This window comes from Nyctereutes procyonoides, unplaced genomic scaffold (assembly GCF_905146905.1).
Source record: "Nyctereutes procyonoides isolate TBG_1078 unplaced genomic scaffold, NYPRO_anot_genome, whole genome shotgun sequence".
Lineage (NCBI taxonomy): Eukaryota > Metazoa > Chordata > Mammalia > Carnivora > Canidae > Nyctereutes > Nyctereutes procyonoides.
The window spans coordinates 3,419,543-3,447,011 of record NW_026575152.1 but is presented as its reverse complement, the minus strand read 5'-3'; the positions used below and the strand labels follow the sequence as shown (position 1 = coordinate 3,447,011).

The 27,469-nt window shown below is 36.4% G+C and overlaps 1 protein-coding gene across 3 annotated transcripts in view; it reads left to right on the top strand.

Moving 5' to 3' along the window:
- CCSER1 (coiled-coil serine rich protein 1) overlaps positions 1-27,469 on the top strand; it is a 756,597-nt gene that overhangs the window by 322,132 nt on the left and 406,996 nt on the right. For all 3 annotated transcript variants that reach the window (XM_055313237.1, XM_055313238.1, XM_055313239.1), the window contains exon 5: positions 6,349-6,469. In XM_055313237.1, the coding sequence (XP_055169212.1) occupies positions 6,349-6,469 (121 nt within the window). The remainder of the gene's footprint in view (positions 1-6,348; positions 6,470-27,469) is intronic.

The following is a 27,469-nucleotide window of genomic DNA, read 5'->3' as shown; positions in this document are numbered from 1 at the left end:
TCCGTTTAAAAATTTGAGAACAATTTACTGAATCAGTCACTTACAATACCTTCTGAAAAAGTGATTTTTGTTTTTCCTTTAGGGAAAAGAGAAGCATTCAGAAAATATAATTTAATTTAATCTGATTAAATCATAAATATTGTTTGCCTGAAGGAATTACAAAAAATCCCATTGTTTTGACCACACATCTGTTTATCTACTCTGTTTTTATGACTATGTTTTATTTTTTCTCTTTATAAAAGTAAGAAAAGTAACACTGTAGAAAGTTTAGTAAATACTTTATTGGATAAAGAAGAAGGTGGAATTGTCTGTTGTCATATAACCCAAATTTTAATTTTTTATATTCGCCTTTAGTATGGTGTAGTATATAAGCAATCTGCGTTGATAATGAGAAGAGGTTGCATTTTTATTTCACAAAGTTCAATATAATTACCAAACCATATTAAATGATCTAACTTTTTAAAAATTTTTCTAATTAATCTTTCAAATGTGAACAAACAAGAACGATACTGTCCTATGAAAAGTGTGCATTGTGTTTTTGTTTTTCTAACATGTTTAAAAAGGTATTTGTTGCCTTATTAATGAAGAAGTATGGTAAAAACTTACATTGGCAAACAATTATGATTCTCACTTTATTTCCATTAATCTTATAGTGTAATTTGCTTTCAAAATCTACCAATAATGTAACATTTGTGTCAGAAATATTTGAAGTTTTTGTGAACTAACTAGGAATTTGTAAAGTGTTTTGTCAGGGCTATTAAATAAATGTCATTTTAAAGTATAGATTTCCTCATTTCCCCTGACATCCATATTCTTTTGTAAAATGTTCTAGGGCAACAAAAAATTATAATTTTTCCTTGAAAGACAAATGTTTAAACCCCACTAACTTTGGAGAATTTTTTTTAAACTTGAAATTTCCTTTTAATCTATATCATTAGGTTTATTTTAATGGCAAATATAATGTTTTCTCCTTTGGTCAGTTATAATCATATCATTCTTCAAAATTAATTTATGCATTTGTGACATGGTAAAATATGGAAATAATATCCAACAACTTACATACTAACTCATTATACAGAGTAGTTCACCTCATGATCATGACCATTGTGATATGTTTCTGATTTACTTTTTAGTATGGACTTTAGTATGGAAGAATATATTTTGTTTTGTAATGATCACATAAATATCCATTACATATTGATTCCCAGAAATTCTCTTCTCAGTGACTTGTTGCTAAGGTTTATTTCTTTTCTTTCTACCTCAGAATGAAGGATAGCCAAGGTGTATTCATTGTTTTGAAAAATCTGTACTTCCCTTTTATTATTCCATTCACTTTTTTTAGACCTTAGCTGATTTTAAAAATATTGAAAAATAATTGACATACAATATTATATTAGTTTCAGGCATGTAACATAATGATTCTTCAATTCTATACATTACTCAGTGATCACCACACATTATCCATACGATGTATTTCACCATATAACTTTATCATATTATTAACCATATTCCCTCTGCTGTACTTTTCATCCCCACCACTTATTTATTTTATAATTGGAAGTTTGTACTTCTTCATCTTTTTTACCTATTTTGCCCATCTCCCACCCACTTACCCTTTGGCAACCACCAGTTCTCTGTATTTTTGAGTCTGTTTTACTTCTTGTTTGTTCTTTTTGTTTTTGCTTGTTTGTTTGGTTAGATTCCAGATATAAGTGAAATCATATGTTTTTTATCTTTAACTTATTTCGTTTAGCATAATAATCTGATTAAATCATAATTCCATCTATGTTGTCCCACATGGCAAAATCTCATCATTTTATAGCTGAGAAGCATACCACTGTATGTGCAAGTGTGTGTGTATGTGTGTATATGTGTGCATATTTCACATCTTTTTTTCTCCATTTATCTAATGATTGATACTTGTGTTGATTCAATATCTTGGCTACCATAAATAATGCTGCAGGGCAATTAGGTGGCTCAGTCAGTTAAGTGTCCAACTCTTCATTTTGACTCAGGTCATGATCTCTGGGTCATGAGGTCCAGTCCCATGTCAGGCTCCCTGCTCAGCTGGGAGTCTGCTTAGGATTCTTTTTGTCCTTCTCCTATTGCTGCCCCTACTTGTGCACTCTCTGTCTCTAAAATAAGTAAATGTTTAAAAATAAATTTTGCTGCAATAGGTGTGCATATATCTTTTTGGATTATTTCTTTTGCTTTGATTACCCAGTAGTAGAATTGTTGGATCATATAGTATTTTAGTTTTGATATTTTTTTTGGGAATCGCTATACTGTTTTCCACAGTGGTTGTACCAATTTATGTTTCCACCAACAGTGCATGAGGGTTCCCTTTTCTCCACATCCTCACTAACACTTGTTATTTCTTGTCTTTTTGATAGTAGTGATTCTGATTGGTTTGGGTGATATCCCTGATAATTAGTGATGTTGAACATCTTTTCATATGTCTTTTGGTCATCTGGTATGTCTTCTATGGAAAAATGTCTTTTCAGTTCCTCTGCTCATTTGCGAGTCCCGGGATAGAGTCCCACATCAGGCTCCCTGCATGGAACCTGCTTCTCACTCTGCCTGTGACTCTGCCTCTCTCTCTCTCTCTGTGTGTGTGTGTGTCTCTCTCATGAATAAATAAATAAACTGGATTGCTTTTTTGGCATTGAGTTGTATAAATTCTTTACATATTTTGGATACTAACCCCTTACTGGATATATCATTTACAAATATTTTCTCCATTCACTTCTTTTGAAGTTAAAATTTCTCTACTTATTTGCCTAACTTGCACTTATTACACTAATTATTGTATTTTGTGGTAAATAAAATTTAAAGTATTAAAACTTGAGTGTAATTTAATGGCAGCTAAATGTAAGAGTTCTGTCATTTACATGGAGCTCCTTACCATGTATCTTTAGATCGGTGTATTGATTATTACTTTCATTATGTAAAAATTAATGAAGCTTATTTTGTATTGAGTTAGTTATCCTTTGTTTTTTAACATTAGTATCTTTGAGAGCAATGCCACTTGTTCTATCCTTTAGATAATAAAAATTAAGCATTGATACTAATATTACCCTCAGTAAACAAATGCTCCCTATTTTTGAAATTGTTTTCTTGTTCACCTACAGCTTTTTTCCTGCTCACTTCTCTCTTTCCCTTTTTAAAAATAACCTTAGGGATCCCTGGGTGGCGCAGCGGTTTGGCGCCTGCCTTTGGCCCAGGGTGCAATCCTGGAGACCCGGGATCGAATCGCATGTTGGGCTCCCGGTGCATGGAGCCTGCTTCTCCCTCTGCCTATGTCTCTGCCTCTCTCTCTCTCTCTCTCTCTCTCTGACTATCATAAATAAATAAAAATTTAAAAAAATAAACCTATAAAAAATAAAGATAACCTTATTTCTCCTCATAGAGATCTAGATAAATGCTTTTACTTAATCTGGTAGGAAGCTTACAGCTCTATCACTTGAGAAATATTTCTAAAAGAAGAAATTGAAGCTTTACTAAAAACTGGAGAGGAGGGGGCTATTTCTTTCTTGCCCACAGTAGAATACTACTGTTAAACATATTTCTTGGAACATATCAGTTAGTTTACTAAATATTTGTTGAATATATGAGTGGTATCCCAGAGGAATGAAATAATAATATAATTCTTAGTCTGTTTCTTCACTAGCAGCACTTAAGGCAACAGTAGAAATTTAAAATATAATAGAGTTTTTTCCTCCCAACTATGATGGATTTGTTTGATAGAGACTCAAACAAAGTTCATGCCAAGAATAAGTAGATAAAATTAAATAAAACAAAAAGAAGAAGAAACAAAAATCTGTTTGATGGCATTGGAGAGACAAAGAAGAAACCAGATCCCTCCCTCCCTTTGACACATACTAGACACTAATGTTTGTCTCTTGAGTGCCACATGATTGCTTTAAATTCAGCTCTGCTTCTAGTGGTCATCTGTTTTATATCTCAGACTGCAGCCTTGAGCAGATTAGTAATTTAGCAAATATTTTTAGGGAAAACATGAAGAACCATGAGGTCTTTTCTTATGCTTCTTTCCCTTTGATATCACAGTCCCATGCTTCTTGGATGACTTGCATGACCTTAATTGTATTTTTGCCTTCTCTTTCATTAATATGGCTATCACCTTTAGTGTTTTCTTTTTCTGTATTGGGGAGGGGGTTAATTTATTGTTCACCTCCTAGTTCTTGAAATGAGCACTTAGGTAGCAATTACTGACCTTTCATTTATAATCAAACCAAATATCACTTACATTGCTAGCAGTGTTCATTTATTTGCTAATTTTCATTTTCACTGTCAAATTCCTTCCATAGAGATTCCATTTTTGTAAGTGTCATATGAGTTTATCACTGAGAAACAAGGGAGCAATGTAACTATATACTTTGAGGTCTTTGCTTAATCTGAGTAGCAGATGCATGGTGATCGGTCACTGATAGACTTTGAAAGAAGCAATGTGTGTGAGTCACTAATAATCATGATCCACATTTCTTATTTTGTGTAGTGATTTGTGGATTGAAGGGCTACTAGAGAAGTTTGTAATTTATACAGTTACACATGGTAGATGTGCTATGCAGACTGAAATATGAATCATATTTTGGGGAGTTCCTGGTGTTATTTAACTGAACCTTGTAACTAAAATCTGTGCTTATCAGAATCATGTAAATTAACAATTTACAATTATTTTATTAGTTATCAGTAAATCAAATTAAAGCTCCAGTGTGATGCCACTGTATGCTTATAGGAATAGCTGTGGTAGGCAGAATTCTAAGCTGACACATGAATCTAAACCTTGTATAATTTTTTCCACTGGGGAGATGGAACATCACTACTGTAATTATGTTATGTTTCATGGCAAAAGGGACTTTGTAGATGTAGTTAAGATTACTAATCAGTTGACTTTGAGCTGATCAAAAAGGAGATCATCTGTATGGGCCTAACCTAATTTCATGAATCCTTTAAAAGCAGAGATTTTTTGTTTCCCCCAGTTATTAGCAGCCAAAGATATCAGAGTGTGAGAAAAAAATTTGAAGCATGAGAGGGTTTCACTGTGAAGGATGTTCTTCATTGCTGGGATAAACAGGCCCTTGGCCACCAACCTGTGAGGAACTTCTAGTAGCTCAGAGTAGTCACTGACCAATAGCCAGCAAGGAAAAGGAGAAATGATTACTACTACTCCAAGAAAGTAAATTTTGCTAACAACCTCAATAAAATCAAAAGTGGATTCTTCCCCCAGATACTGTAGGTAAAAGCATGGCCTGGCTGCGAACCTGGCCTTGTGTGATCCTAATCAGAGAACTCAACTGAGCTCGTAGACTTATTACGTACAGAACTATGAAGTGACAAATGGGGTGCTGTTTAAACTGTTAAATTTGTGTTAAAATTTGTATACAGCAATAAAGAATTGGTGCAATATTAGAAATTTAAAACCAGCCAAACATGAGTGTTGATATAGATGTGCAGCACTGAAACTCTTGTTTTGGGGAATGAAAACTAATGCAATAAGTTGAGAAAACTGTTTAGCAGTATCTACTCCAGCTGAAGGTGAAACATTTGGACACATCTTAATAGCAATTCCTAGATATTTTTCAATGCAAATTTATTGGTGCACCAAAGGAAAAAAAGAAGTGCATGTATATTTATAGACACTTCAAAATAGCCTCAGACCAGAGCAGTCTAAATGTCCATTACCAATAAAACGTATAAATATATTGTAGCATATTCATTCAGTGGCCTGCCGCACAGCTCTGTGAGTGAACAAAGTGCTTTTGCACATGAGTGAGTCTTACAAATGTATATTGAATGAAATAAGCCATACATAAAAACAGTGCACATACATAAGAGTGTGATTTCCTTCATACAAAAGTCAGAGATAGGCCAACCTAATCTATGGTTATTCCAGTAATAGGCTACAGCAGTGATTGAGAAGAGGAACTGCAGGGAATTTTAGGGTGCTCGTAATGCTTATTGATGATGCTGCTGCTTAAACAGGTGTGTTCATTTTGCCAGGGTTCATTTAATTATATATGATTCATGCACTTATTCTTTAATGAAAAGCTTTTTTTAAATGATGGACTATTAGCATTGGCAATACCTTTTCCACTGTGCAGCTTGAAAAAAAAAAGAAAAATTGCCTAGGGTCATTCAGCTAGCTAGGGGAAAGACAAGAGTGGAAAATGATAATTCAGGATAATTTGGTGATAATTATGATAATTAATGTTTTAGTTGAATTATCTCTTTCATTTGACTGAAAATTTTTAAAAAAGAGGAAAAGGGAAAGTGAGAATAGTCAATAAATAATTTTGACATTTACAATTAATTTTTTTAATAAAACAGTTTGCCGGGAGGATTCATACCACTCTGTAGTATCGTGTGCTGCTGTGGTTCTCACTCCTATGGAACCAACAATAGAAAAGAAGAAAAGAGAAGAACTAAAATTTCCTGAATCTTCTAAACAGTAAGTTATTTGTTTATTTTTTCAGAGCTTTGTAAAACTAATTAGATAACTGATGAGACTTGGATTGCTCAGATATTATGATTTATAATACATATATTAATACTAGTATATTGAAAGGTCAGAAATAACTTTGTACAATATTTTAAAAATCAGTCTACCCTTTCCTGTCTCAATGAATAGCTTCTGCATCCTCTACCTTCATGTGTTTGAACTATAAACCCTTCAAGTTTCATTCTATTACCTTATCTTAGGGACATGAAGCACTTTATTTAACACTGTGATTGTGGGTACACTGTTCTTAGATGGCTTTTTTGTAGTCATTGGCTTTAATTGTCTAAAATATGACCAGTTTTTAATATAAGCTTCTTAACTTAAAGTTGGTTTGTATCTTATAAGAAATGAAAGTTGTTATTTTAACTATTTTAAGTAAATTACTTGAAATTAGAACTTTACATTAGTCACTGTTTCTATATATTTTGCTATTTAAACAGATCAAGTTTCACTTAAATTTAGATTTGATCTTATGTCGAATAAATGATATATATTTTTTTCTTACAAAGAATTAAATTCCTGGTAACAAATGTAAGCTACATGAACCTGAAATATCAGATGAATTAGGATATTTCTAGATATGCATTACATAAATGAAAAGGGAAAGTTTACTGTTATTTTCCAGTGAAACTCATGCCATTCTCACTCTGAAGTCTCAGATTGGAGACTATGTGATGTATGGTGTTGCCATGGATTTCTTGCTGACCACCGTATGAGACAGGTAGTACCTACCTTGAAGCACCTACTATTTTTTCCCCATTGGTTTACACTGTTTCATACTTGTTTGATCCTGAGGTATTTCTCCTGGATAAGCTCCTGAGGATAGTTTCCTGGAACTCTGGATAGTATCTGATACTCTTTGTGAAATCAATTAGAAAATCCCTTAATGTTACAATCAATAATGTTGAATTAAAATGAAGCCATATATGTATTTGATAGCATGAAGATTGCAAGTATTAATATTCTCATTATAGAGAAAAGAGATATTAACTAATTTAGAAAGTAATGATTGTAATTCAGTTTTAATACAATTTAAAAGTGAAAACAATTTAGCTGCTCTTAATATAGTCTAATTTTTAGGTTCCAAGTTTTTTGTCTAATAGGAAAATTACATCTTGTATATGTCAGTTGAATTACATTAGAAAACTCAGTGCATTTTCTGTAACCTATATGAGGTTACATAAGTTACCTATATATTTATAAATAGGATCTTAAATTCTTTTAATTATCTTTTAGTGTTTCTGCTTAAAACTGGGAATAGTATTATTTTCTTCCACAAAAATACCATTTTTCAGTCTTTAGCTACTTCATAAATATTCATTCTTCTGTATTCTGAGATGTATATTATTTATTTTTTTTTCTGAGATGTATATTAAAGCAAACTATTACCTGGCTCCCCCTCTTTTTTTTCTGTTACCCTACATCCACTCTGATATTCCTCTGTATTGAATCTACTTTCTTATCAAACATTCTCCCTTAACAATATCATTCATTTATTCATATAGGTTTTATTATTATTATTATTATTATTATTATTATTATTATTATTATATTTCAGTCAGAGAGATCTTGGTTAGAATCTTAATTCTGCTACTATATGTCTCTCTGTGTGTGTGTGTGTGTGTGTGTGTGTGTATGGAAATTGGAGACCTTTTACTTAAACACTTAGTGCTTTCTTTTTTTCATCTGCTAATTGAGGTGATATCACCATCCTTTTATAGTCATTGTATTAAGTGAAGTGATACTGGTAAAGGACCCAAAATCTAAAAATCCACAGAAGTATTAGTTATGTTGTGCCTCCCATAGCTTCAATTATCAATATTACCAATGACTTACAGATATATATATATATATATATATATATATATATATATATATATACTTATATATTAAAGAAAAAGAAGAATATATATTCTTTTTAATCTTTTTAAGGCTTTTCTGAGTGCAAGTCTAATATTTTAGAGTTGCTGACCTGACTTGTCTAAGTATCCTACTGGAATCTTAGGTTAAGTATGCCTAAAACCAAATTAATGATTCCTGTAGCCTCCTTAAACATTGATTCTTCTGACATCTATGTTTATGTAAAGCTACCATTGTTTTTCTCTTCTTTTAAAAAAAAATATTTATTTATTTGAGAGAGAGAGAGAGTGAGCAAGAGAGATAGCATGAGGAGGGAGACAGGCAGAAGGAGAGACAAAAGCAGGCTCACTACTGAACAGGGAGCCTGATGTGGGGGTTGATCCCTGGACTGCAGGATTATGACCTAAGCCAAAGGCAGACACTTAACTGACTGATCCACCCAGGTGCCCCTGTTTTTCTTTTCTTTAAAATCTCCTGAGAGGAGGGGCAAGATGGCAGAAGAGTAGGGACCCCAAGTCACCTGTCCCCACCAAATTACCTAGATAACCCTCAAATCATCCTGAAAATCTACGAATTCAGCCTGAGATTTAAAGAGAGAACAGCTGGAATGCTACAGTCAGAAGAGTTCACGCTTCTATCAAGGTAGGAAGGTGGGGGGTGAGAAATAAAGAAAAGGCCTCCAAGGGGGTGCCCCCAGGACAGGAGAGCCCCGTCCCGGAGAAGCAGGAGCTTCACCAATCTCCACGGGCGGAAAGGCCTCGCAGGGAGTTAGAGCAGGATCCCAGGAGGGCGGGGATGCCCTCGGGCTCCCTGGGACACTAACAGACACCTGCGCCCCGGGAGAGTGCGCCGAGCTCCCTAAGGGCTGCAGCGCACACGGCCAGGCCCAGAGCAGCTCGGAGGGGCTCGGGCTGCGGCTCCGCGGAGGGGGCTGCGGGGCGGGAGCACGAATCCAACAGCACAGGCCCTGGAGCACAGGGCGCCGGGACACAGCCCAGGATCCGGCCTCCCCCGGGACAGGCAGAGGCCGGGAGTGCCCAGGACAGCAAGGGCGCTCCTGCCCCGAGCTGAGCAGATTGGAGACCCTGTCCCCGGAGCATCCAGGCCCCTGCAGACTGAGAGCTCCCTAGTTACTGCGGGAGCTGACTCCAGGGCTCCAGAGCTGGCCGCCGCCACTGCAATTGTTCCTCCTGGGGCCTCACCGGGTAAACAACCCCCACTGAGCCCTGCACCAGGCAGGGGGCAGAGCAGCTCCCCCATGTGCTAACACCTGAAAATCAGCACAACAGGCCCCTCCCCCAGAAGACCAGCTAGACGGACCAGTTCCAGGGGAAGTCAAGGGACTTACAGTATACAGAATCAGAAGACGTTGTTGTTGTTGTTGTTGTTGTTTTTTCTTTTTGATTTCTGTTTGCTTCCCCCACCCTTTTTTCCCCTTTCTTTCTCTTTCTCTTTCTCTTTCTCTTTCTCTTTCTCTTTCTCTTTCTCTTTCTCTTTCTCTTTCTCTTTTTTTCTTTTCTTTTTTCTCCCTTTTTTCTTCCCTTTTTCTTTTCTCTTTTCTTTCCTTCTTTCTCTCCTCTCTTTTTCTCCTTTTCCCAATACAACTTATTTTTGGCCACTCTGCACTGAGCAAAATGACTAGAAGGAAATCCTCACCTCAAAAGAAAGAATCAGAAACAGTCCTCTCTCCCACAGACTTACAAAATCTGGATTACAATTCAATGTCAGAAAGCCAATTCAGAAGCACTATTATAAAGCTACTGTTGGCTCTAGAAAAAAGCATAAAGGACTCAAGAGACTTCATAACTGCAGAATTTAGATCTAACAAGGCAGAAATTAAAAATCAATTGAATGAGATGCAATCCAAACTAGAAGTCCTAACGATGAGGGTTAATGAGGTGGAAGAACGAGTGAGAGGCATAGAAGACAAGTTGATGGCAAAGAGGGATACTGAGTAAAAAACAGACAAACAATTAGAAGACCATGAGGATAGATTAAGGGAAATAAATGACAGCCTGAGGAAGAAAAATGTACGTTTAATTGCTGTTCCCGAGGGTGCCGAAAAGGCCAGAGGGCCACAATATGTATTTGAACAAATCATAGCTGAAAACTTTCCTAATCTGGGAAGGGAAAAAGGCATTCAGATCCAGGAGATAGAGAGATCCCCCCTAAAATCAATAAAAACCGTTCAACACCTCGACATTTAATAATCAAGCTTGGAAACTCCAAAGATAAAGAGAATATCCTGAAAGCAACAAGAGACAAGAAATCCCTGACTTTTATGGGGAGGAGTATTAGGGTAACAGCAGACCTCTCCACAGAGACCTGGCAGGCCAGAAAGGGCTGGCAGGATATATTCAGGGTCCTAAATGAGAAAAACATTCAACCAAGAATACTTTATCCAGCAAGGCTCTCATTCAGAATGGAAGGAGAGATAAAGAGCTTCCAAGACAGGCAGAAACTGAAAGAATATGTGACCTCCAAACCAGCTCTCCAAGACATTTTAAGGAGGACTCTTAAAAATTCTCCTTTAAGAAGGAGTCCAATGGATCAATCCACAAAAAACAAGGACTGAATAGATATCATGATGACACTAAACTCATATCTTTCAATAGTAACTCTGAACGTGAACAGACTTAATGACCCCATCAAAAGGCGCAGGGCCTCAGACTGGATAAAAAGGCAGGACCCATCTATTTGCTGTCTACAAGAGACTCATTTTAGACAGAAGGACACCTACAGCCTGAAAATAAAAGGTTGGAGAACCATTGACCATTCAAATGGTCCTCAAAAGAAAGCAGGGGTAGCCATCCTTATATCAGATAAACTAAAATTTACCCCGAAGACTGTAGTGAGAGATGAAGAGGGACACTATTTCATACTTAAAGGATCTATCCAACAGGAGGACTTGACAATCCTCAATATATATGCCCTGAATGTGGGAGCTGCCAAATATATCAATTAATAACCAAAGTTAAGGTATACTTAGATAATAATACACTTATACTTGGTGACTTCAATCTAGCGTTTTCTACACTCGATAGGTCTTTTAAGCACAACATCTCCAAAGAAACGAGAGCTTTAAATGATACACTGGACCAGATGGATTTCACAGGTATCTACAGAACTTTACATCCAAACTCAACTGAATACACATTCTTCTCAAGTGTACATGGAACTTTCTCCAGAATAGACCACATACTGGGTCACAAATCGGGTCTGAACCGATACCAAAAGATTGGGATCGTCCCCTGGATATTCTCAGACCATAATGCTTTGAAATTAGAACTAAATCACAACAAGATCTTTGGAAGGACGTCAAACACGTGGAGGTTAAGGACCATCCTGCTAAAAGATGAAAGAGTCAACTAGGAAATTAAGGAAGAATTAAAAAGATTCATGGAAACTAATGAGAATGAAGATACAACTGTTCAAATTCTTTGGAATGCAGCAAAAGCAGTCCTGAGGGGGAAATACTTCGCAATACCAGCATCCAACCAAAAACTGGAAAGAATTCAAATACAAAAGCTAACCTTACACATAAAGGAGCTAGAGATAAAACAGCAAATAGATCCTACACCCAGCAGAAGAAGAGAGTTAATAAAGATTCGAGCAGAACTCAATGAAATCGAGACCAGAAGAACTGTGGAACAGATCAACAAAACCAGGACTTGGTTCTTTGAAAGAATAATAAGATAGATAAACCATTAGCCAGCCTTATTAAAAAGAAGAGAGAGAAGACTCAAATTAATAAAATCATGAATGAGAAAGGAGAGATCACTACCAACACCAAAAAAATACAAACGATTTTAAAAACATATTATGAACAGCTCTATGCCAATAAATTAGGCAATCTAGAAGAAATGGACGCATTCCTGGAAAACCACAAACAACTAAACTGGAACAGGAAGAAATAAAAAACCTGAACAGGCCAATAACCAGGGAGGAAATTGAAGCAGTCATCAAAAACCTTCCAAGACACAAAAGTCCAGGGCCAGATGGCTTCCCAGGGGAATTCTATCAAACGTTTAAAGAAGAAACCATACCTATTCTACTAAAGCTGTTTGGAAAGATAGAAAGAGATGGAGTACTTCCAAATTCATTCTATGAGGCCAGCATCAGCTTAATTCCAAAACCAGACAAAGACCCCACCAAAAAGGAGAATTATAGACGAATATCCCTGATGAACATGGATGCAAAAATTCTCAACAAGATATTAGCCAATAGGATACAATAGTACATTAAGAAAATTATTCACCATGACCAAGTAGGATTTATTCCAAGGACACAAGGCTGGTTCAACACTCATAAAACAATCATTGTGATTCATCATATCAGCAAGAGAAAAACCAAGAACCATATGATCCTCTCATTAGATGCAGAGAAAGCATTTGACAAAATACAGCATCCATTCCTGATCAAAACTCTTCAGAGTGGAGGGATAGAGGGAACATTCCTCTATGTCTTAAAAGCCATCTATGAACAGCCCACAGCAAATATGCTTCTCAATGGGGAAGCACTGGGAGCCTTTCCCCTAAGATCAGGAACAAGACAGGGATGTCCACTCTCACCACTGCTATTCAACATAGTACTGGAAGTCCTAGCCTCAGCAATCAGACAACAAAAAGACATTAAAGGCATTTGAATTGGCAAAGAAGAAGTCAAACTCTCCCTCTTCACCGATGACATGATACTCTACATAGAAAACCCAAAAGCCTCCACCCCAAGATTGCTAGAACTCATACAGCAGTTTGGCAGCGTGGCAGGATACAAAATCAATGCCCAGTAGTCAGTGGCATTTCTATACACTAACAATGAGACCGAAGAAAGAGAAATTAAGGAGTCAATCCCATTTACAATTGCACCCAAAAGCATAAGATACCTAGGAATAAACCTAACCAAAGAGGTAAAGGATCTATACCCTAAAAACTATAGAACACTTCTGAAATAAATTGAGGAAGACACAAAGAGATGGAAAAATATTCCATGCTCATGGATTGGCAGAATTAATATTGTGAAAATGTCAATGTTACCCAGGGCAATTTACACGTTTAATGCAATCCCTATCAACATACCATGGACTTTCTTCACAGAGTTAGAACAAATTATTTTAAAATTTGTGTGGAATCAGGAAAGACCCCGAATAGCCAGGGGGAATTTTAAAAAAGAAAACCATATCTGGGGGCATCACAATGCCAGATTTCAGGTTGTACTACAAAGCTGTGGTCATCAAGACAGTGTGGTACTGGCACAAAAACAGACACATAGACCAATGGAACAGAATAGAGAATCCAGAAATGGACCCTGAACTTTATGGTCAACTAATATTCGACAAAGGAGGAAAGACGATCCACTGGAAGAAAGACAGTCTCTTCAATAAATGGTGCTGGGAAAATTGGACATCCACATGCAGAAGAATGAAACTAGACCACTCTCTTGCACCATACCCAAAGATAAACTCAAAATGGATGAAAGATCTAAATGTGAGACAAGATTCCATCAAAATCCTAGAGTAGAACCCAGGCAACACCCTTTTTGAACTCGGCTTCAGTAACTTCTTGCAAGATACATCCACGAAGGCAAAAGAAACCAAAGCAAAAATGAACTATTGGGACACCATCAAGATAAGAAGCTTTTGCACAGCCAAGGGTACAGTCAACAAAACTAAAAGACAACCTACAGAATGGGAGAAGATATTTGCAAATGACGTATCAGCTAAAGGGCTAGTTTCCAAGATCTATAAAGAAATTATTAAACTCAACAGCAAAGAAGCATACAATCCAATCATGAAATGGGCAAGGGACATGAAGAGAAATCTCACAGAGGAAGACATAGACATGGCCAACAAGCACATGAGAAAATGCTCTGCATCACTTGCCATCAGGGAAATCCAAATCAAAACCACAATGAGATACCACCTCTCACACCAGTGAGAATGGGGAAAATTAACAAGGCAGGAAACCACAAATGTTGGAGAGGATGCGGAGAAAAGGGAACCCTCTTACACTGTTGGTGGGAATGTGAACTGGTGCAGCCACTCTGGAAAACTGTGTGGAGGTTCCTCAAAGAGTTAAAAATAGACCTGCCCTACGACCCAGCAATTGCACTGCTGAGGATTTACCCCAAAGATTCAGATGCAATGAAATGCCGGGACACCTGCACCCCGATGTTTCTAGCAGCCATGTCCACAATAGCCAAACTGTGGAAGGAGCCTCGGTGCCCATCGAAAGATGAATGGATAAAGAAGATGTGGTCTATGTATACAATGGAATATTACTCAGCCATTAGAAATGACAAATACCCACTATTTGCTTCAACGTGGATGAAACTGGAGGGTATTATGCTGAGTGCAATGAGTCAATCGGAGAAGGACAAACATTATATGTTCGCATTCATTTGGGGAATATAAATAATAGTGAAAGGGAATAGAAGGGAAGGGAGAAGAAATGGCTAGGAAATGTCAGAAAGGGAGACAGAACATAAAGACTCCTAACTCTGGGAAATGAACTAGGGGTGGTGAAAGGGGAGGAGGGCGGGGGGATGTGTGAATCGGTGACGGGCACTGAAAGGGGCACTTGACAGGATGAGCACTGGGTGTTATTCTGTATGTTGGCAAATTGAACACCAATAAAAAATAAATTCATTATTTAAAAAAAAAGAAAAAAAATAAAATCTCCTATGTTTTCTCTTTCACATCTCACATTCAATAACTTATGGATTACTTAATTAATGTCTCTATTATATTATTACCATTTCAGTTGACTACGAAGGCAAATACATCGAATATTTTAGATTTTTTATAATGTTAATTGTGATGTTAATGAGCTATTCAAAGAGTGGCCATTGTATCAAATGGAAGCTACAATGCCCTTCATACCTCACACTGCTATTTTGATAATTAATTGGTAGATATCAATATATGGCAAGAGAACAAGATAAATGTAGAGGCATAGTGATTAATTCAAAACTCTTGTTTGCTAATGAGAGAAGCTACAAGGTAAATTGTTTTCAGAAAAATTAAGGGTAGTGGTTCTTATTGGTTCATGTAATTAAAAAGTATAGAGATAGAAGTTTCCTTGGGCATAGTTTGGTCTGGTATTCAAATGGTATTATAAGGGCTCATTCTTTCCATCTGTGTCTCTTTGCTCTTCTTTCCTCTCTGTAAGTTTTCGTTTTCAAGAAGGGTCCTCTAAAGGGAACATTACTTCCTTCTGCAGCTCTTGGGACAGATTTTTACTTTTTCAGTAAATTCAATGAAGTTAATCAAAATCAAAATAACAAAAAGTGATATCTTAATGTCACTGGCTTTGACTAGTGTAGCTCATTTGACATGTCTAATGCTGAAGCAATTGCTGTGTGTCCAGGAGTATTTGATGATAGGATCGACTAGAACCAGATTATAGGACAAACACTGGGGCAGAATGTGAAGGTGAGAGGGGAAGAGTGATTCTGTACTTAAAATATGGCTGACGGGGATCCCTGGGTGGCGCAGCGGTTTGGCGCCTGCCTTTGGCCCAGGGCGTGATCCTGGAGACCCGAGATCGAATCCCACGTCGGGCTCCCGGTGCGTGGAGCCTGCTTCTCCCTCTGCCTGTGTCTCTGCCTCTCTTTCTCTCTCTGTGTGTGACTATCATAAATAAATAAAAATTAAAAAAAAATATGGCTGACGTTGGTAAAAGAAGTTAGGGGTAGATGCTACGAAGTCAAAACAAGAGATGGTTAGCATACATAGTAATATCACCATTAATTTTAAAAGTCAGAATTCTTTATTATATTCAAACCATAGACATTGAAATACCATATTAAAGTACAATTATGCATATCTTTTTCTTCTTGTTTCAAATGTTTTTCACTTAATTTTATTTCATATTATCTGATTTAGCTATGCTGTTGAGAGGTCCTATAACTTGGTTGTTAGGAATTCAGGCCTTGGGCGGGTTTTGTTTTTGAAACTTTCTTAACCACTCTTTCTTTTCGATGCAGACGTTACCATATGTACCATATAGTGAAATGCCTGAAACACAATAAAAAGGAAATAATATTTAAAAATTATACTTTTTATAACCAATATATTAGGGAAATAACCATATAACATTTTTATAGATGAAATTACCAAAACTCACAAACCAAATGGTATTGGTTTTGTGTTTTTGGATTTCCCATTAGGAAATAGAATAATCTGCCAATATAATCCTGAGATATTAGAATGTTGTAAGTTGAGATAGTATCTTTACATACCTGGTATTTTATTTAAATTCACGATGGGATTGTTTCTCTAAGTAAAATTTGCCCTTTAATTATACATGCTTCACATGATAAATTCATAAACCAGTGTGTCTTTGAAACATAGGACTCGTTAGAGTCATGTAATTCAGGACTCAGCAATTCTCTTGCTAAGAACTGTAATAAATCATCAGTATATGGGCTTCAGAATACATAAGATTGTACAGGAGACAGAATATATATGACAATATTTTTGAGAATGTTATTATCCAGATGAAGAGGGAAAACACACACCTGAAAAAATAAAACTCAGTATAAAAGCAGCAGATGCTATTTATCAATATAAGATCTGGATTTTGGTTAGACATATGATTGTCTAAAGTTAGGTCAGCCTTATTTATATATCTGGCCCCTATGGTGGTAGAGGCCAATACTTTGCCAAACCACGAAACTCAGATGGCTGTGGTGGTTCCAGCAGCGGCAGCCGCTATGGCAATGGCAGAGGGTTTTAATTACTACCAGGAAACAGAGCTTAACAGGAGAGGAGAGCCAGAGAAGTGACAGGGAAGCTACAGGTTACAATAGATTTGTGAACTCAGTCAAACACAGTGGTGGCAGGGCCCAGCTGCTATAAAGAAATGTTTTATTTTTTATTTTTTAATGAATTTATTTTTTTATTGGTGTTCAATTTGTCAACATACAGAATAACACCCAGTGTTCATCCCCTCAAGTGCCCACCTCAGTACCCGCCACCCAGTCACCCCCATCCCCCACCCACCTCCCCTTCCACCACCCCTAGTTCGTTTCCCAGAGTTAGGAGTCTTTCATGTTCTGTCTCCCTTTCTGATATTTACCATTTATTTTTCTCCTTTCCCCTTTATTCCCTTTCACTATTTTTTATATTCCCCAAATGAACGAGACCATATAATGTTTGTCCTTCTCCGATTGACTTATTTCACTCAGCATAATATCCTCTAGTTCGTCCACGTCGAAGCAATGGTTGGTATTTTTCGTTTCTAATGGCTGAAGTAATATTCCATTGTATACATAAACCACATCTTTAATGAAATGTTTTAGACAATACTCATGTGTATGGGCAAAAAACTCTAGGACTGTATTTGTGACTAATTATATAACAGATAATTTTAGTTTCTGTTCTGTGGAAAATGTAAAGCATTCCAAAAAAGGGTTTCAACGTAGATTTTTTTTTGTACCCATGCTGTTGATTGCTCATGATGCTGAATAAATGTGTCTTTAAAAAAATTAAAAAAAAAACACTCAAGATCCCAGCTTACAAAAACTTATAAAATACAATCTTATGAAACTTATGAAAATATAAATTTATGAAAATAAAGCTAGTATACTGGCCATAATAATGCCATTGTATTGATATATCACTTTAGAATGTAGGAAACATTTTATGATTGAAATATTTGTATTTTAAAAATTGTCATGTATTCACCAGTTTTTATTTTATTTTTTTAAAGAAGGACTCTACTTCTCTTTTTTTAAAATTTTTTTTAAATTTTTATTTATTTATGATAGTCACACAGAGAGAGAGAGAGAGAGAGAGAGAGAGAGAGAGAGGCAGAGACACAGGCAGAGGGAGAAGCAGGCTCCATGCACCGGGAGCCCGACGTGGGATTCGATCCCGGGTCTCCAGGACCACGCCCTGGGCCAAAGGCAGGCGCCAAACCGCTGCGCCACCCAGGGATCCCTATTCACCAGTTTTTAGACACCATTCAACAAGGAAAAAAATAAGAATGAGGAATTCCTATTAGGGATAAAGTATAAATTTGTCAGAATAGCAAATAATAGGGAGAAAATAGCTAGTTTCTTAGGAAGAAAAGCTACATTCTGAGCTCTGCAGTGGAAAAAAATCAGAACTTTTCTCTTGTTGATATATATCAAGTTCATACTATCTTGGAAAATAAAGGCATGGGTTTTACTTTGTTTTTTAGCCTGATAGGTAGCTAACTACCATGGAAAGAATAACTCCTTGAAAAATAGAAAAATCTATATGATCCAAAAAGGGCCCATACAATTTTCAAATAATTTGATGATAAACATAGAATGTTGAGATCAAAGCTTTGAGTATGAAGCCTTATAAATAAAATGGCAATATTAAAAATACGTCTGTATATCTAGCCACTCAGCATGTTACTCAAACCTATACATTTCTCAAATCACAGTTATGAGAAAATGAGTGCTTCATGAGCTTTATATAAAATTCAAACTCTGAAGAGATTAAAAGAGTAGTGCTTCCTTAATAGGTTATGCATTTTATTTTGTTTTTTCATTAGAAATGTATTTGTTGAAATTCATGTACTTTGTGCATACTATGGCTTGGTATCTGAAGTAAAGGGATTTTATGGCCATTATCAACTTATAAATAAAGAGGTAAAAGGAAGAGAGATATAATTCTATTTTTTTGTTTCATTTCCATGTAATTATTTTATAGAGAGAACTAAACTTACGTAAACATGTTGTCATTCATGCAAAGTTTCAAGGCCTCCTTGTAACAATGCTTGTAATAATGTCATTGACCTGAAAAAGGTTCTTTGAGCTACTTCTCAAAGGGCACAGATGCTATCATTTAGTACCAAATGTCTTAATCTTTTAAGAATGGTAAAACCTATTTTATTTTTTGAGAATCCTTGACACAAATTTAAAGTTCTATTATCTCTTTTTATTTAGTTTTATCTGAATGAATAAATGTAAGTATATTAAATTTGGAAAAGTTGAAGTCCTCTCTAATATTACCTATAAAGTTGTTACAGAAGCTGTCTTAAAAAAAAAAAACTCAGAGTGTAGTCAGGGAGACACATGCTATTTGATTAATTACAAGAAGAAATGCAAGATTTTGGATGTGACAATGGCTATAGTGTTAGAGGTATGTCATGTCCTTTATAGTAAAGGAGCTTTAACTTAGCCAAGAATGTCAGGGAAAACTTCCCTGAGGAGGTGATACAAGGTAAGATCTGAAGGATATTTCATTGACTGAAAAAGCAAAGGGGAACTTTGCCAGCACAAAGAAAAGCTTGTTCAAATGCTCTGTGATGGCTAGGAGCAGGGAAAAATGGATAGAAGCCTGGTGGGAATAAAAGCAAGCCCAAAACATATTTTTTTTAAGCAGAGCGCAGGTGACACATGGGAGCAGTGGTGTGATAGAGCCAGCTTGGGAGAGCGAGTGTCTTACTCTTTCTTTCCATCTCCAGACTCCGTGATCTCACATTGGAAGGTTGCAATCAGCTGAAGTATTATTTACACCCTAGTAATTGGCAAAACCTACAGTTCAGGGCTTTTCTCTTCCCCAGACAACTGGCTAACTATTTACTAGCAGACCACTAATCAAGGACAGGTTGAGTGTCTGTTAGTGAGGCGATTTGCGATAGCTGACAGTAGCTTGGACTACAATGCTGGGATTGGGATGATGAAATGTGAAAAGAGAACTGAGTCAGTATAAACCTTGGAACCTCAGCAAATTCCATAAAGTTATTAAACTAAAACTTACAGTATACTATCAAGCATTCACAGTAAGGATAAAGAAGAAATACCTATATTGCTAATTGTGATTATGATATAGTAATGGAATATTGTGACAATTGTACCATGTTATTTTGAATTCATAATAGTTTAGTCAAGGAGTTTTGATATTCTTTTAAATTCTATTGAGTGTTATTAATAGCACTACATAAATGAGAAACATGTATATATAAATGTGCTTTGCAAAAAATTTTCTGAATCATTTTCACTGATTCTCACTGAAAATGCACATAAATATAAGTAAATGCTACTTAGGTCCTTATGTAAATATTATAATTCTTTAGTAATAATTTTCCTACCATACTTGGTCTCTATCTTTCATCTACCATCTTGGTTCCTTAAATCTCTCTCATTAAAAAAATCAGAACCTGAGGCATGTTATAAATAGAATCACATATTTTGTGATTTTTTGTGTAAGGCCTCTTATTCAGAATGTTTTTGAGATTCATTCACATCATTGTGTGTGCCATGATCATGCCCTTTTATTAGGGAGCTGTGTTGGCATGGGATGGGTGTATCACAGTTTGGATATTCATTTAGCTCTATTCTCTCTCTCTCTCTCTCTCTCTCTCTCTCTCTCTCCAGATTTATTTATTTATTTATTTATTTATTTATTTATTTATTTATTTATTTAAGAAAGAGGAGGAGAGGAGCAGAGGGAGAGAGAGACTTAAACAGGCTTCACCTGTTTAAGTACAGAGGTTGGGCAGCCCCGGTGGCTCAGCGGTTTGGTGCCGCCTTCAGCCCAGGGTGTGATCCTGGAGACCGAGGATCGAGTCCCACATCGGGCTCCCTGCATGGAGCCTGCTTCTCCCTCTGCTTGTGTCTCTGCTTCTCTCTCCTCTCTGTGTATTCTCATGAATAAATAAATAAAATCTTTAAAAAAAAAAAGTACAGAGGCCACATGGGGCTTGATCTCACCACCCTGAGATCATGACCTGAGCTGAAATCAAGAGTCCGATGCTTAACTGACTATACCACCCAAGCACTCACAGCTCTGTTCTCTTTTAACCATACTTTATAAATTCACTGAATCACAAAACCACAGAATCTCTAATTGTGTACAGGGCGATAATAATGGCGATCTGTATGCAGCTTCACCCTTATACTACTCATACCCAGTGCTTGATTTACTGCCCATGCAGAAGTTGCCCAACTCCTATTTGCACACCTTCAACGACAGGTATTTCATTCCCTTGGAGGGCAGTTTTTTTTCTGTCAGTCGCCAGCCTAGACTGGTAGAAAACTCTTCTCCATAAAATCTACCTCTCTGGATCATTCCCACAGAAGTCCTAGTTCTCATCCTGGGACCATTTAGAGTACGTGTCTCTTCTCCCCAACATGGGCCTTATGGAACCAGAAGGCAAAATCTCTACCCAGCAGTGTGGTGATAATGTTTAGCTTATAGGGCTAGTTTAGTTATTTTTGTTGGTGTATAATATTCCATTATAGAAATATATCAAAATGTATCCAGTCTTTTGTTAAAGAATGTATACATGACTTGCAATGTTTGCTTTATAAATAGTTTTGCTATGAACATTCACGGGCTCTTGGAGTGGGTATGAAGTTAGGATGGCAGAGCTGCAAGGCACATACATCTTTCACTTTAACAGACAGTGCTAAATCATCCTTTAAGAGGGTCCTCATTATGTACACTTTTGCCCACACTTAGGCAAAAGTATAATACAAGACTTATGAGTGTGAACTGGCATCTCATGTGGTTTTCATTTACATTGACTTATTTCTTATGATACTGAGCAACTTTTGCAAGTGTCTCTTGGGTATTTGTGTCTCCTGCTCCATAAATTGCCTGTCTTTTGTACTTTTTTTTTTTTTTTTTTTTTACTGGGGGATTTGTATTTCTCTTATATTTATTTAGCAAACTTTGTATAGTGTGATTTCCAAAGTTGAATTGTTTTATGCACTGCAAATTTTTGTTTCAGTTTGTGGGATCTCTTTTAATAAATTGTGACTTTTTAAAAAAAAATTATTTATTTATTTATGAGAGACACACAGAGAGAGGCAGAGACACAGGCAGAGGGAGAAGCAGGGTCCCTGCCAGGGCCTGATGTGGGACTTGATCCCAGATCTCAGGATCACACCCTGAGCCAAAGGCAGATGCTCAACCATTGAGCTACCCAGGCATCCCAATTGTGACTTTTAATAAATAACTTTTATTTATTAAAAAAGAACTGAAACTGAGGCTTGATAAATACCAAGATATTAATATGAATATAAAATACTCCTCTTCCTATGGAGTTTTCAAAAGAAATGGCACCAGTTTTGTGTTTTTGGCCAGCTCCAGGATGGAAACAGCTGTTAGAAGAGATAAATGAAGAGATTTCTGATGGAGAGACCTGTTGCCTGAATGTGAATCTCCTCCATAGATTTTAGGGGATTTGGAGTTGGGAGGAGTAACCGTCTAATCACAAGCCTAATGAAGGGTCTTCAGAAAAATTGTTCAGAGTTTCACCTATGTTCCCTACAATTGGGAACACAAAGGCTGATTTATGCCTGAGGAAAATGAAGCAGACCAGAATCTGGCATGTGACCAGAATCTGGAGGGTGAACATAGGCTGTCCCACTGGGAAAGCAACACCTTCCTGAAACCCTACAGTTGGTCAGGGAGCTCGAGTTTTTACGACTTATCTGGAGGGTCAGGAAATCTAGGAAGTGGAGACAGAGAGCACCCATCCATCCTTGAGAGTGGCCCAGAAGGAGACATCTGAAGAGACCACTTTTTGCCTACTGCTAGGTCCTGAAAACAAGCAAAATCTCCTTAAAACTCTTCGGGCCTACTGACTATACCCTTCTCCACCTTTTACTTGGTGACAGGGGCACACAGGCTGTGCAGCTAAGCAAGCATATGTTTTAGAGCCTTCCCTTGCACTAGGGCCCTTCACAAGGCTCTAGAAGGGATCCTGGGATTTTTTTTTTTCCCTTTTTCTTCTTACTTATGTATTACTTTTCAAATAGACTCCTGCAGATTTTGTAAACTCCAGGCCTCACAAAACTTGGATCTGTCTCTTAGTACTCTTCAATCTAGGCAGTCAAGATACTTGCCTTGGGCTCTGAACTTGCGAGAATTAAGTTAAGTCCTTTCTCTGGCTCTCCTCTTTCTGCAAGGCACACATTCCAAAGAACCAAGAGTTCTCATTCAATAGCACCTGTGCCTCCACTACCCACCATGCTTGGAATTCCTTCTCAAATAGCCCTGAGTTCTCCCCGCTAAGGTATAATACCTATGGCCTGCAAGGCTGCAGATGAGCAGTTGATCACTGGCAGAAATGGACAGAGCTTTGAGGGGTGACTGGGAGCATTCTCTCTCTGGCTGGTGAGACCCTGAATACACAGGAAGAAGCCCAGGGTGAGGGGCATCCGGATGGCTCAGTGATTGAGTATCTGCCTTTGGCTCAGATGATGATCCCTGGGATCCTGGGATTGAGTCTCACATCAGGATCCCCACAGGAGGTCTGCTTCTCCTTCTGCCTATGTCTCTGCCCCTCTCTCTCTGTCTCTCATGAATAAAATCTTAAAAAAAAAAAAAAAGCCCAGGGTGAGCAGGAAAGGGGGACTGGCTAGGTGTTTGATGAATTAAGCTATTATCGATTGATACTACTTGTGAAACGATCCTTCTGTGTTTCATAGTATCTGTTCACCTTATTGGAAGATGTGGTCACATCAGTAACCGTTTATTAAATAAATTTAAAAAAAAAGACTCAGGAAAGTTGATTGTTTTCAGACTTTATGTGTTAGTCCAGATCAGGTGGATTTTAATACCAAATAAAAAAATAAAAATCCCCAGAGAAACCACTCACTTTGAGTATTGTTATTTCAGTTTTTAGCTGTTTATTGCCCCTTAGTGAGTCATAATATCTGGTCTCTTGTGCAGACAATTTGTCAAATCAAGAAATCGTATTATAATATTTGCATCTGGTTTGACAATCCTTCTTTATACATTGAACACACGATTGCTATTATTCAGATAAATTGGGGCAGCCTGATGAGATGACTGAAGTGTTTCAGTTCACCAGTGCAGGACAGTACCATTGTACTCTTTACAGTGCATTGTAAATATAATTTATCAGATCACTGAGAAAGACTCTGGGCTCATCACCATTGTTGTGAAAGTAGCTCTTATGCACAGGTAAAAGGCATGGTGCCAATTTCCGACTGTACCTGCTAACATTATCCCATGGAAAAATTCTGTTTTCAGAAAAATGAAATACTTCATTTGAATTTATTACATAATGTAGATAATAAGAAAGATTACTTAACAACCTTTTAAGTAAATGCTAAAAGTTCAATATTAATTTACCATTTTTTACCTTCCAGGGGAGATTAGACTGGTGGAAAAATGAAAAGCTTTGAAATTTAACACATTTCTACTTAGTAGCCAGGTAACACAGTACAACTTACTAATTTTATTGAAGTCAAGTATTCTCACAGGAAACATAAGCACAGTAGCACCTGCTTTGTACGGTTTTCAGTATTCAGTATTCCAGTGTAATAATTGTGGGCACAAGGAAGAAAAACAATAATAAGCACTGAATTTAGTGTATCCTGTATGAAAAAGTTGGCGATGAGAATAGGGCAGGGGGACTATAAAATACATGATGTTGTATGGAATTTATGATTTTAGAGATTTCCTAAAGTTTACCTAATCTTAATGTGATTATCAGCTTATTTTTATTTTCATTTTTTAAATGATTTTATTTATTTGTGAGATACACAGAGAGAGCCAGAGACATAGGTAGAAGGAAAAAGTAGGCTCCCTGTGGGGGCCCAATGTGGGACTCAATCCCAGGACCCTGAGATCACGACCTAAGCCAAAGGCAGACACTCAACCACTGAGCCACCCAGGTGCCCCTTAGCACAAATTTTTATACGTGGTAGGCACTGGAATATTATTTGTTAAATTTATAAGTACACTGTTTAAAATAATGTATTTGTTAAATCAATAGCACTTGTATAATTCAAACTAAGAGTCATGTACTGTTCTTAGCTTTACAAAGATTAACTCATTTAATTATTCCCTTATGTGCTATTATGTCTATGTTACAACTGAGGAAATGAAGGCACAGAAAGTTTAATAAGTAACATATCCTAGATGATCCTTTAAAAAAGAAAAGTATAATTTCCTTTCAAGTGCTTTCATTACTAACATTGAACCTGACACAATAGGCAGTCATTCCTCTTTTTTTCCCATACTCAATTCTTTGTATAGACTATTACAACCTAAAAAAAAAAGAAAAAAAAGGAAAAAAAAAGGATGTCACTATATACCAATAATGCAAAAGATGATTAGCATTTGCAAATCTACAGAATAAGCAGAAGAACTCAAGTAATAAAACTTTTCACTGTTACCCAGGGCAATTTACACGTATAATGCAATCCTTATCAAAATACCATGGACTTTCTTCAGAGACTTAGAACAAATTATTTTAAGATTTGTGTGGAATCAGAAAAGACCCCAAACAGCCAGGGGAATTTTAAAAAAAGAAAACCATATCTGGGGGCATCACAATGCCAGATTTCAGGTTGTACTACAAAGCTGTGTTCATCAAGACAGTGTGGTACTGGCACAAAAACAGACATATAGATCAATGGAACAGAACAGAGAACCCAGAAGTGGACCCTGAACTTTATGGTCAACTAATATACGATAAAGGAGGAAAGACGATCCACTGGAAGAAAGACAGTCTCTTCAATAAATGGTGCTGGGAAAATTGGACATCCACATGCAGAAGAATGAAACTGGACCACTCTCTTGCACCATACACAAAGATAAACTCAAAATAGATGAAAGATCTAAATGTGAGACAAGATTCCATCAAAATCCCAGAGAAGAACTCAGGCAACACCCTTTTTTAACTTGGCCACAGTAACCGGAGAAGGACAAACAGTGTATGTTCTCATTCATTTGGGGAATATGAATAATAGCGAAAGGGAATATAAGGGAAGGGAGAAGAAATGTGTGAGAAATATCAGAAAGGGAGACAGAACATAAAGACTCCTAACTCTGGGAAATGAACTAGGGGTGGTGGAGGGGGAGGAGGGTGGGGGGTGGGGGTGAATGGGTGACGGGCACTGAGGGGTACACTTGACGGGATGAGCACTGGGTGTTATTCTGTATGTTGGTAAATTGAACACCAATAAAAATTAATTTATAAAAAAAAAAAACAAAAAAAAAAACTTTTCACTGCTGATTATCACAGTCAGTTCATCTTTCTTCATCCATGTATTTCTCCACAAATGAACCAAAAAGAAAAGAAAACTGTTCTTTAATGCTTCTGCCCTACTTAGTGTCATTAATTTTATTGGCTATTGGTTAACACTTTTTTTTTGTTAGCTGCTGCTTTATTTTAACATTTCTTTGGGAAATACCTTTTTAAAGTTCATATCAATCAGGTTAAATTACATGTTTTGTCAAAGAATGAAGAGTAACATGGATTTAGAAAGATAGTTTAAGGAGGAGAAACAAACAAACAAACAAACAAACAAAAAAAAAAAAAAACAAGGCGTTTTTCCCAACCAGTGTATCCGTTTAAAATATCACATGCTTTAAGAAATCTCATAATATAGCACATCAAAATATTATTAAAAGAATTTACATACTTCGATACTCTTAAATATTTAGTTATTGAGTGATTTTTACTTTTTTTTTTTTTATAGAAGTTGGCTTAGTATTTTCTTTGTAATTTGGACCAGAAGTAAAGTCATGTTAATGATTCTGCTTGGATCTAAAAGGCATAATAAAGACCCTATAAGGAAGATATATAAAGATAGATTATGATATAAGGATAGGTTCTATAACAGTCCATGAATGTTGCAGACTTATCACTGAAATTTTTCTATAACTAACTGGTAAGAATGATGTAGTAGATTTACATGTTATAATATAATGGGACCCAGTGATATTTAAAATTTCTTCCAGCCTAGAGAATCTCTTCCAAACAAGATCAACTGCATTTTGCTATTATTATTAATTATTAAAGTCAAAGTATTTTAAAGGTCTTTGATTTTAAAATGTTATGTTTAGCTTAAAAGAATTAAGACATGACATAACTTGGTCAATTACATGATTGTGATTTTTTTTTAAACAAAACTAAGGTGTAAGATTTTTAAAGGGTGCTGTGTTTATACATTTGCTCTTTTTATTTATATTTGCATGTGTTTCATTAGTCTGTAGCAGTTATAATTTCACTGTAGGGCTGTTTGCTTTGTTTGTCCCTACTTTAGTTGAAGGAGTTTTTGCATTTCATTCGTGTTTTTTGTTTTGTTTTGTTTTAAAGATTTTATTTATTTATTTATTCATGA